The sequence below is a fragment of the Varanus komodoensis genome, unplaced genomic scaffold (genome assembly GCF_004798865.1).
Source record: "Varanus komodoensis strain SLA01 unplaced genomic scaffold, ASM479886v1 scaffold1, whole genome shotgun sequence".
Classification (NCBI taxonomy): domain Eukaryota; kingdom Metazoa; phylum Chordata; class Lepidosauria; order Squamata; family Varanidae; genus Varanus; species Varanus komodoensis.
Window position 1 is genome coordinate 115,185,368 of NW_025335268.1, and position 12,443 is coordinate 115,197,810.

Consider the following 12,443-nt stretch of genomic DNA (forward strand, 5'->3'; position numbering starts at 1 on the left):
GAAGCTGGAGCTAATGCCAAAAGCAACTCAGCAGTTGTCAGATGCTGCCTCTTTTCAGCATGCGACTTCCTTGTTTGCTACCAGGGCAGATTTAAGGACCTGAGCAACTTGGGAACGCAATACCTGAATGACTGCCTTCTGCCTTATCAACCTGCCTAGTCAATGAGGTCATTAGAGGACATTCTCCTGATGGTTGCATGTGGACCCATGGCCCAAACGAAGTTCACCAAGAAAAAAGCTGAAATATGGGGGTCTCATTTCTATCAAATTCCCTGTTTCTGGAGGTCAAGAGGCATCAATACTGTGTCATTTTTGGCTCCTAGTAGAGACATCTTTCTTCCAGGAATCCTTTCTTGCTGATTAGTTTTAATATTATCATGATTTTAATATATTATTTTGCTCTCAGTTGCAGGCTGTACTTTTCATCTCTCTGAAATATGCCTAGATATGAAGCAGTATACAAATACCACAAATAAACAAAGGACATTGTGGGAGAAACTAAAAATTCAGAGATGCCACTAGCAGTGGTATTTCAGATGTTCATCAGAAATGAAACTTCTGAAAGCCAAAAGCCTAGCAGTTCTGCTCATTTTCACTACAGCACTCACAGGTAGCACAGTTGGAGATTTTGTACTTGGCAGGGTGGGCAGGTAGCAAAAGGAGTCCAAAGAAGAGCAAAGTGATTGCCTGTAGTTATGATGCTCACCTCATTTTCAGAGCAGTAAACCAGAATGCCAGCCTGCCATTTCAGCAGACAGCATGAATTGGGAAGCATTCCCTTCACTTTGGTTGGCATCAGGATGAAGCTGCATGATGCATCTGCAGTGTTGTGAAGCCAGGCACACTGCCCACCTTTAGCCTTAGCTACCTTCCTGATTATGAAAAAACATACATGGTGGTGGGAGGAAGTGTTGGAACAAAATCAGATCCTGTCATCCATCCAGTAATATCACTGGAGCTGTGACAGGGTCTGAAGTGGGGTTGGAAAAAGTAATTATGTTTTTCTACCCCTGACGGTGGGAGTGTACTCCATTTCATGGGCAGAGGGAAGGAAGGGATAACACTGACTGTAGAAGTAGAAGCCCAACATCACTGACTATAACCTTGTACTAGCAATGCAAAGGTGTCACTTTACTGCTGCAGGCAAATATGCCAGTGAAAGAGTTTAGGATCGGTAGAATGAAAGAGACAAACGACTACCATTTCTGCTGTACACGGCCTTGGCGTATTCAGGGTGGTTGATGCACAAGACAGGCCATCTTCCATACCACACAGGGAAACACTGTGGAAATTCGTCTGTCCATTTTCTTATGTTTCTTAGTTCTTCTCCAGGTTTCAACTGCATATAGGTTTAGGAATAAATATTGTCAACACAATATGTTGTGCAATGTAATGCTCAGCACATCATATATCTAGACTTTTTGTTGTGATGATGTGTCTGGCCTTTGCCAATGGAATGGATATTCCTGGTTGTTGGTTCATTCACTGGTTGTTGGTTAAAAAAAAGAGAGCTCTGAGTTCAGAAAATGTGAGCTCACTCCCAAAGCAAACCATGTGGCAACTCCGTTCAGCAACACTGGAAGGCAGAGTTCAACAGCACAGTGTTACCAGTCCAGAAGGGCAGTCCAAAAGCAGGGAGAGGCAAAGAAAAACAAAGGACAGGCAAGCAGTCCAAATCAGACTCCATTCAAGGAACAGGGTCTTATCCGGAGCCAGGGGTAAGAGATCAGTACACAGAAGCCAGATTAGGAAAGCAGATTGCAAGGTACTGGATGATGAAGTTGTTCCAGTCACTGGCAGATCTCAAGTGGGAAGTTGCATAGTTATGACACCCATCCTACATCCAGGTGCAGCTGTAAGCTGTTAGCCTTGACTTCAAAGTCTTCCTGCTTTCAGGGGGAGCCTTGCTGTCAAGCAGGCTTTAATCCTGAGAAGCTAGGCTGCTCCTGTCATGAACCATGTTTCCTCCTTAGAACAAGCCTCAGGCCATTTCTCCTGCGAAATGCTCTGTATTGTTTCTAAATGCAAATAATCTAAATGAGTTTCCAAGAAAACAAAAAGTAGTTATTGAACCCAGTCTAGTGAATACTTCCCAAAACTCTCCTTATGAGCACATACATTTATTGTTGTAAGCCATCCTGGGACGTCTTGTAAAGGACGGGGTATAAATATTGTTAAAATGACCCACCCTTTCAGAAGGGCCAGCCTGAAAGCAAGCATGCCTCCTCTCTGCTTGCTGCTCATCCAATTGTGCCTCTCACCTCTACTGGCATGTTGCCACAGGGTCCTGCTCTGAGGGAGGGGTTGGTCCATGTCTGGGAGTTTCTCATTCCCAGCGGCCCCTCTCACTGGCTGTCTAGTCAAACCACTATCAGGAACAGTCCAGCACAGTGAAATGAAGAACCTTGAGACAATAATCCCTTTCTCCTCTTCCTTCTCCTGCTGTTGCAAGCCAGGACCTTGAGCCAACCTGAGCTCCCCAGCCTCGCTGAGACATTCCTTCTTCTCTTCCTCTGAATCTGAATAAGCATCTTGAACACAGCTGGCATTCTGTAGGAAATGCTTACCCAGGCTAACCATCCCCCTTGCTCCCAACAGCATCAGATCTTCTGGCATACTGGCTCTGAAAGCCAATCTGTGTCTCCATCCCTCGGTACTGGTATGCTCTAGGGCAAGAGGGATGCCAGACCTCCTTCTCTGACGCTACAGATTTCAGGTTGCCAACCTGGGGGCTCTTCAGATTCACCATTACTGGAGGGTCCAGTGAAACTTGTTTGGAGCTTCTGGACATGACTCTGGCTATCAGTAGCAGTAGCAAGTCCACAGTGTCTTCAGACCCTTCAGTTACTTAGCCAAAGATTCATCCTGGGTCTGGACCAGGCATAGCAGATAGTGGCAAAGACAGACTCTTTTTCAGTGATCGTCTTTTCTGTGTGATCCCTCCAGCAGTGCCGGTCAAGGTGGGCAGGGATCTTCTCTGTGTGCTTCCAAGAGGACTTAATTGAATCCTCAACGTTGTGCTGTGCTTGATTTGCAAAGCCTGTCATGGCCAAACAAAGCTGGATCCCAGGTAGTTTACAATCCAAGCCCAGGAAACTTTGTTCTTACTTGGTTCCAGCCCTTTGTCATGAGTAAATATCACTCAGAAAAAACTAGTGGATTTTCCTACTACCAGCTCTCAGCACTAGTTTTAGGGAAAACAAAATCAGCAAGTTTCTAGCTTGATTGTGAAATTGAATAGATAAGACTGTCTATTGGATTAGGTTACAAATTTGACAGGACCAGAGATGTAAAATTCATGGGTTTTTCAGGCTGAACCCTAACCATGCTTATTCAGAAATAAGATTAGCTGTAATTCTCTAGTCCATTGCTCCAGGCACCATTTTTGATTCTCATTGTTCTTTTATTTGTTGCAATTTCACTTTGGTAGAAAAATGCAAGTAATCAGTAGTGGAAAAGCCCAAGCCACAATGCAGCTAAAATAATGCATAGTTTGTTCTTGCTCTCCATGAAGAAGAACAGAGACAAATGAAGAAATCATCACAAGAGAACTAGGAAAGTGGCTACACAGTTTAAAATATTAAATATAACTAGAAAAATATTAGAAGACAAGTATTAAAGAGGTTTTGACTTGCACTTGTCTTGGCATTATACATCTAACATCATAACTTATCCATGTGCTTCAGCATTACAGTTTCCCATTTAAGTATCCTTCAGTGTGTCTCCTTTTTCTTCCATCTCCAAGAATTCAGCTTTTCCTGTTTTGGGATTCACTGAATGTTTTGCCTGTTGAGCATGAGGGCTTTTATTCTGAGCCATCATACTTTGTGGTTAAAATCCTGGGGATCAAGAAGGCTGCAGGGGTTCACATTGAGCTTCCATTTTACTTTTTCACACTTCCAGAAGGAATTCTCCATCACATTTAATTCCTCCTCAGGCCATTCAAGCATTCTTTGGTACAGCAATGCATCATCTCAGAAACATAAATTCCCCATTCCCAGAAATTTTACATTAACCTTTACCAACCTGCTAACCTCCAGAAGTACTGGAACTACAGCTGCTCTCACCCCCCACCCAGCTTGGCTATTTCTTCAGGAATCCACCTTATAAACATGTCCTGAAAATTATAAGTCTCAATCTTCTTATCAAATAAACAAGTAAAATTTAAACTGACATATTGTCCACCTTTCAAGGTTGGCCATACTTTTTATATTTAGCTCATGTGGAGGTCCAGATCATTTTATTACAATCTGTTACAAAATGCAATGAGTTGTAAACCATCCCGAGACATCTGTAATGGGATGGTATAGAAAAGTTTTAAATACATACATACATTTTAGCAAGAGAGGCAGAGTATCCCAAGCAAGAGAAAGCATCCCTTACCATCTGAATATGGCCATATAGCCAGTGATATGGTGGTCCTGGGAAATTCCGAAATCCTTTGAGCAGTTTTCGCCTTGTCTGAAACAGCTGAAAGGCTTTCAGAGCAACAGAGATAAGGATCAAGGCAAGGGCCAGATGAAGATGCTGAGAGAAATGTCCAGGTAGCCAGAACCACATGGCATTTGGTAGATTCTCCATCGCCAAGCTGACTTGCTTCAGTGTTGGGAACAGGCAGTGAACAATTTCAGCTTATCTGGCCTTGCTCTGTGTGCATCAAATAGAAGTGCCCAGTTAAAGTTCTCAGTAGTACTAGCTAGTGCTTTAGTGCCAACTCATAAAAACTCTACCAACCAGCTCTAATGAGTGACCTAATTCCTAAAATTAAAGACACACACACAGAAAAGCTCTTGCTTCCAGTTTAGAAATCTTAATGGGGCTGCTGTGTTGATACAATAGAAATGTGAGAGATCAGTACTGGCACAGATCAGTACTACCCCCCCCCCCCGCACCCACACACACACCTAAATGGAGTTGGAAGTAATCTCATTTTCCTTACACTATGATTAATGTTTGTAATTCAACCAGACATATGTTCAAGCATGCCTAGTCCTATTCACATTCAGCTACAGGTGTGCTGAATGGAATTGCTGCAAAACGAAATGGATGCTTTCTTCCAAGCTTGCCTGTAAAAGGAAATTGCTTCAGTGGTGTTTACTAAAAGCATAACTGAAACTGTTCCCTCTTACTGAGATGCTATTTGCACTTCACCTCCTGAAATGTTTTCCTGTATTTACAGTATTCACTGGAAAGAGAAGTGGCAGAGAAAAGTCAGTTTGCTCCTCTAGTAATTTTGTACTTTTTAGCTGTAAATTTCTAGAAGAAAACAGAAACTTAGACAGACAGACAGACAGACAGGACTTCTGAGTCGGAGATGGCTGAAGCAGCCCTGAGAGATGCTAAGGTAAAGTTTTTCCTTTGAGTTCCAATCTTCTTTTACCTGCCTTGTCTCCCTCTACCGAAAGAGGATAATTTGCTTTTCCTATTTTACTTTGGTAGCTGTGAGTTTGGGATACTGGCCAAGTTTAGGTAAGATTATTCCATTAGCTTGAATTCTAGCTAATGGCCTTGTCTAACTTCGGGCAAGATCAAACTGTGGATAGACCAATTGAATAACGCCAAAGCCCCAGTATTGCACCAGAACTCCTGAAAGAAAACAAGGACAGTGGGTCTCTTTCTTGGCTTCCATTTTTACGTATATTAATGATCCAAGATCTTAGGATCATATTCCAAGATCTTGGCAACTGGCTATAGTGGTTAGGACCCCTCAAACTATAGGCCAGTTAGTTTGCAGAACATTATAAGTAAGTTACATGCAAGACATCTGAGAAATACTCATCTAAAGGAATAACCTCTCTTTATATGGCTTTTGTGGATTTCAAATCTGCATTTGATTCAGTATCTAGAGTGAGACTCTGGGACAAACTGGCCAATTCCTCCATCGATAGAAGGCTGTTATGCCTTACATGGCCCCTACATGAGCAAACCTTTCTTAGGGTTAAATGCAGCAGGCTAGGGCATCCTACTGAATCCATTCCAACTTTCAGAGGCTTTAGGCAAGGATGCTTGTTTGAACCAGCATTATTTATTGTTTATATAAATAATTTAGTCAGTTGGCTAAATTCATCTGCATGCCATCTTCCCAAACTCGCTAATGGGACTGTATCAGTCTTATTATAAACTACTTTCTAGAACTCCTGCTGGGCTGAGGAGGGCTCTGGGAAAGCTCTCCAAATACTGTGAAATGAGTTGCTTAAAATCAACCATCAGAGAACCAAGATAGTTGCTTTTGGGTGCATGCTGAAGATCTAGTCATGGTCAATTAATGGCCATCATATTGAACACACCAATAGTTTTACATTTACTGTAAGCCATCCTGAGACGTTCTATAGGGAACAGGATAGAAAAGCTTTTAATAAATTAATACATATTTGGGGGCCATCCTGCAGGCCTCGGGCTCCAGGCTCCAACACAGTAATAACACTGCAGATAAAGGATAAAAGATCTGCAAACAGCATTGCAAAATTCCATTGAACGTGGGCAGGCATGAGGTTGTATCTGCAGCTCTTTATAAGGCAAAGACATTGACCCAATGGCTTTATGGTTCCTTTATGGAACCACCCAACTCATGTTTTGCTCCTCAGGAAAGAGTCCAATCTAAGTTTTTAAGAAACATTTTGCAGGTTCCTGGGTGTGTGTCAAATCCTAGGATAAGATTAGAGACAAGCTGTATGGAAGTTGAAGCCTAGATCTGTATTTTATCTATATGTATGTGGCTAAAGAGGCATCTTAACCTATAAGGCCCTTTCCCCTTGGCATTCTGTGATAACTTTCAGTCGAACTGTCTGAAGGGCATTCAGAGTCGCCTACAGAGAATTGGTCTTTCCCCTCAAATGTTTCTCTCTTATGAATTAGATAATGCAAAAAAATTGGTCAAGCAGCAAATCAAATGTATGGAACATCAACCTGATCACGCCAACTTACCAAATATAAAGGTTAGGGTAAATGTTAAATACTTGGTGGAACCAGCAAACTATTTGATATCATTGGAAGCAAAAGGGGTTAGAAGGGCTTTTAGTCTTGCCAGGTCCTTGCTCTTCCTTCTGCCGCTCTCAAAGGCAAGTACAAAAACATCTCCTTTCCTGAAAGCCTTTGTACTTGCCAGACAAGGGAGGTTGAGCCCTCAAAATGTGTGTGTGTGTCTGTATTACAAAACAGCACATAATGTGCTTATTATTCTGCTCTTTCAGGATAATCTGATTCTTTCCAAGAAAGCTAAACTTGAGTTTCTTCTATCAGATAAAGATGTCAAGATCACATATTAGGTAGCCAGTTTCTGCAGGGCACTACTCAGGTTAAGAAAATACTGTGCTATTTAGTCGTAAATCTATACATTTTATACTGTAGTGAATTTAAACAAAGGTTCTGTTAGTATTACCATTATGTACATGTTTGTGGTGTTATGTATTTCAGTTATGTAGCCTAGATTATTTTAATTTTTAGTGTCCATTGCCTACTTTTTGTCTTTAAGTTTATTTTAAACTGTTATTGGGGTAATGGAAGAACATCGTTTAATCCGTTATGCTGGCCTATGACCAGAATAAATAAATAAATAAATATAAATATAAATATAAATATATGAGAGAGAGAGAGAGAGAGAGAGAGAGAGAGAGAGAGAGAGAGAGAGAATTCAGTGTCTTTCTTCAGTTAAATGTGGTGTAGATTCTGATCCTTGAAGTTATAAGTTTATATTGACATGTGTCTTCTTTATGTTTAATGTTATTATTAATTCTTGGTATACTTTCAGCTTTAGTTCCTAGCTTTTACTGCAGTTCAGCTATTAATTTTGTTTTAGTCACGCTTTTATGTGGAGTTCTTATTTTGTCCTTCTCATTTGTGGGATGTCAAATTTTACCATCATTTGGCTTTGAGAAAAATTCCATTGAAGAATTTTGGGAAATATTCCCAAATTTAATGATGGTTTAATTTGTACACTGCAAAAAGAAAGGTAGGAACTTGTGAAAGAAGGTATCAATATCATTTGGGGAGCAAAGGCATTTATTGTTTCAGAGAATGATGTCCCCAGTTTTCTGAGAAGCTGCGATGCATCAAAACATCACCATTTGCTGGCTCTTGCTGGCAGTTAACCACACTGCCATCCCATAAATTAAGGTGTTTCCACCTGGAGGTGTCTTTAATTGTCCTGCATGCCTGACTCCTAAATAAAGGGTACAACATCCAGAATAAATACTGATATGCAATCACACACACACCCCAAAGATAAACTAGTTAATGCTTTTTTCTTGAAGAAATTTGCCCAGCACTTCAGTTTGCTGACAGCAGCACTAAAGCCTCTGCAGGAACTGTGTTAACTGAATAAAACTTAAATTTAGATAAATTTGTCATTTGTAGTATTTATTGCTCTGAAAATGAGATGCAGAGGTGCAGCATAGTTAACATGCTGTGTCCCTTGATAAAGTTGCTCTAGTTTCGTCATGTTTCTGTTTTGCTCTTGTAAATTTCCTGTACTTGCATCTTTACAACATGAGAGTTTGTGCTTACATTGTACACAGTTCTGGGTACTTTTAGTATTCAGTATGAATGATTAAAATTATAATTATTTCTTATATGTGCATTTTGTCAAATAGAAATGAATCCCAGTCCAGGAGCACATAATGAGTTGAGGTTTTTCAAGGGATGGATTAGGAGAATCAAGCAAAACTTAGAAACAGGATCTTCAAGTGGTCAGAACCACCTGACTTTGCTAGACTGTCCCTTGGCAGATGCCTGCATGTTGTACTATGTTGCAATATTTGGCAAAAGTACTGGGAAAAAACCTCTCTCTGCAGGCACCTGTTGTTTATATGTCACTTCAAAGCTTCAGTTCAGATTTCTCATCCCTAATGAAGCTCTCTCCTGTTGCTTCTTGAATGCCTCTAGTGTGGGAGAGCCCACAACCTGCTTAGGTCATTGGTTTCATCGTTGTATTGCTTTTTATTTTCCCATTATTTTGATGTTTAATTGGTTTTAATGTGGTTTGTTATATTATTGGATGCTGTGCCATTTTATTTTCTATTTTACCTGTTGCTTGTTGTACACCGTCCCGATATGCCATTAGATGGACAGTCTATAAAAGACCATCATTTAACAATAAATTTAGTTATTGTTAAATGAATAAATAAAATAGCAGGAAAAATTTCCTGACTGTTATCTTGCCGGAATCTGGCTTCCTGTAAATTAGGTCTGTTATTCCACGTCCTGCACTCTGGGATGACTGAGAAGAGATCCTGTCCTTCTTTATAGCAGCCTTTCAAGTGCTTGTAGAGTGCTATCATATCTCCCCTCAGTCTCTTCTTGCCCAGTTCACTCAATCTTTCCGCACTGGGCTTTGTTTTCAGTCCCTGGATCATCCTTGTTGCCCTTCCCTTTCTCATGTGGATGCTGCGCTATGGATTAACTACAGGTTGTTAACCATGAACAACTCAGAGTTTACAACCCAACAACAAATCCTTGACTTGCTTCCTCAGTTGTTTGTCATTGGCAACCCTAAATATAGTGTAGGGTTTGCACTTAACAACAACCCACCGCCCATTAACAATCCATAATGTGCAACCAGATCAAAGGCAACCAGATCAAAGGGTTTTAGAATTATAAATCAATTCGTGCCCATCTTTATTCCAAAAAGCAGTAACAGAAAACTGAAAACACTATAAGAATCTAGATTTGGATTCTTTAATTCTATATTTGTAAGTGGTAGTATACCTTTAAGGAGGTTCTGTAACCTCATTATGACAATAATTTTACCCCATGATTATTGGGATTTGAACTATTCCATAAAAGGAGCAGATGCACACTGGATAGTATTAATAGCTTGTTAACATTTATGCTGCCTACCAATATCTATTGGCAGGAATTAAGAGTATAAAAGCATTGTCTTTAGGATAATTTCAAGCATCAGCAGACATTCTTCAGCTTCAGATGTATTCCATTCTTGGATTTGGTGACTATCTGCGCTACAGGAATGGGGAGTTTGGAAGGATCAGGCAAAAGTTCAAATCGCAGAAGCGTCAAGGCAAGAGCGATTTTCATTTCATTCATGGCAAACTGTTGTCCAATGCAATTCCTGAGTAGACATCGAAAGAGAAAGGGCGATGTGCAGGATTACAGACACAACCAGTCACATAAGGGCCTTTCTTTTTTAAATAGTACTTCATCTTAGATTTCCCTTTACAAGGAATTTTGCTCTTTTTGGCCTATCCTCTTCAGCTTACATTGGCATTTTATTCTACTCTACAGTGTTTTGTATTATAATAGATTTTATGGTATTTTAGTACTTATCTTTTAATTTGTAACCCACTCTGAGAGGTTCTGCTGAAGTATGGCTGATGATAAATAAATTAGCCATGCATTTAGAATATAATCTTACTGAGAACAGTTCTGTAGAACTGATTGGAAGTTAATCCTATGAGGATTGCAGCCTTTGGCAAAGAAAATATTAATTTGAACACGTGAATCCAGGCATTTACAAACCCCTGCAATGAGTTTGACATTTTATTCAAATTTGACAAGTCATTTGTCAATTTATTCAAACCCACTACAGATTTGTAAGCCTTCAACCCAATTGTGCCATTAATTAATTAATTAATTGCTGAAGTCTTGAGATGGTTTAACAATACAAAATGTAAAAAATAAAAAATAAAACAGAACATCCTAAAAATTCAACTAACAATAAAAACCCAATTAAAACAGTCAGATCTTAAAACATTGGGAAAATTAAAAGGTTTTGCCCTGGCTCCAAAAAGAATAAAGTGACACCACCAGGCAAACCTCTCTGGGGAGCGAATTCCACAATTGGGGTGCCACTGCAGAGAAGGCCTTTCTCCAGGCAGTCACCCTCCTAACCTCCTTCAGAAAGGGCACCCAGAGAAGCGCATGTGCCCCAGATCCTAAGGGGCAGGCAGGCACATAAGGAAGGAGGCGCTACTTCAGGTAACCAGGCCCTAAGCCGTTTAGGGCTTTATAGGTCATCACCAGCACCTTAAATTGGGCCTGGACCTCAACTGGTAGCCAGTGTAAGTGAAAAAGGACCAACGTTCTGTGTTCATACCTGTCAGTCCCTGTTAACAACCTGGTAGCTCTATTCTGGACCAGTTGAAGTATCTGGTCCGTCTTCAAGGGCAGCCCCACGTAGAGCATGCTACAGTAGTCTTTCATTGAAGATGATGTTTACTTTATGGGAGAACTTAAAGAAAGGGAGAGATTTACAAATCTTTTACCTTGGTCCAGCAGCAAAAGGAAGAAAAGCGTATGGGTGATGGTGAATTAAATTTTCTGTGGAGAATCTTAGTGGATTAAAAACCTGTAGGAAAAAATGAAAGCTTGCATTTATGTGACAGAGACAGCAAGATACATAGAAAACAAAGCAGGCAGACAAATACTACACTTGGGCTAAAATGCCTGGTTATACGTCCTATTGAACTCAATGAGGTTTTCATCTAAGAAGGCATGTATATGTTTCCACAACGGGGTTAAACAAGCTGCCCCTGCTGCATAGGGATGTATAATGACCCCCTTTCAACTTGAACCCTGAACTGAAACTTTGGAAAATCTGCCGCTTCTTCTTGGACTAATTTAAAGACCATAACTACTGGATTGCTTGAACTCAGGCACACATTGTGATATTTTATGAGCCCTTGAAACAGAACATTCCTTCTCCATTCGTTGTGGACCACTGCTCTGTAAATGACAGACAAGCTAGAGCTGCCTTTTTTCTACATAAGGTTGTTAATTTTCTACATAAAACTGCATCGACTTTTAGTTTCATCACAAAATTGAAATCTCAGCACTACTTGAAGTTTCCTGTCTTGCTTTTCTACCTCATAATTCGAGGTGGCACTGCCGTCTGGAAGAAAAGCACAAATACAGACAAGGACTTTGCATTTTCTTTTGCACTAAACACTGTACTGCATTTTGCCTGTTCTAAAAACTCACCAAATATGTTTAAAAGCAAAAAAAAAAAAAAAAAAACTAGAAGGTTATACCATCAACTGAAGAACCCAGACAACCTTGAGTAGGGAATGATAAATGCACAATAAATGCCTCAGGTAAGAGAGTTCTTAATTAACCTGCCAAGTTTCAGAAGGATAGGTGCAAGATCTAAGGATATGATGCTTAAAAAGAAGTGTTAGCCTTTTCATACAGTTCACACTGGAAGAATAGCCATTTTGTAGACCAATCCTTGACCCCATCCTATACTGGTAAACCAATCACCCTGCTTAACTGTACCACTCTGTCTAATTATATAGCTGTGTGGTAATTCAGAGGTGGCAAGATGGAGTCACTGAAGCAGTTGGCATGAGCTTAAGTGGACTCCGGGGGATGGTGGAGGACAGGAAGGCCTGGAGGAATGTTGTTCATGGGGTCGCAATGGGTCGGACACGACTTTGCGACTAATAACAACAAATGGTAATTCAAACCTTATAAGAGGAGACTTCACAACATTT

At 40.4% G+C, this 12,443-nt stretch overlaps 2 protein-coding genes across 5 annotated transcripts in view; both read right to left on the bottom strand.

The window, feature by feature from the left end:
* LOC123028901 (cytochrome P450 4A4-like) overlaps window positions 1-12,443 on the bottom strand; it is a 34,882-nt gene that overhangs the window by 17,647 nt on the left and 4,792 nt on the right. For all 4 annotated transcript variants that reach the window (XM_044441237.1, XM_044441265.1, XM_044441247.1 and 1 more), the window contains exons 2-4: window positions 11,217-11,299; window positions 4,384-4,647; window positions 1,201-1,339 (exon numbers count right to left, since the gene is read on the bottom strand). In XM_044441237.1, the coding sequence (XP_044297172.1) occupies window positions 1,201-1,339; window positions 4,384-4,581 (337 nt within the window). In that variant the 5' untranslated portion in view covers window positions 4,582-4,647; window positions 11,217-11,299. The remainder of the gene's footprint in view (window positions 1-1,200; window positions 1,340-4,383; window positions 4,648-11,216; window positions 11,300-12,443) is intronic.
* LOC123024189 overlaps window positions 9,180-12,443 on the bottom strand; it is a 53,078-nt gene continuing 49,814 nt past the window's right edge. The window contains exons 22-23 of the mRNA XM_044431617.1: window positions 11,217-11,299; window positions 9,180-10,063 (exon numbers count right to left, since the gene is read on the bottom strand). Coding sequence (XP_044287552.1) covers window positions 9,895-10,063; window positions 11,217-11,299 — 252 coding nt within the window. The 3' untranslated portion in view covers window positions 9,180-9,894. The remainder of the gene's footprint in view (window positions 10,064-11,216; window positions 11,300-12,443) is intronic.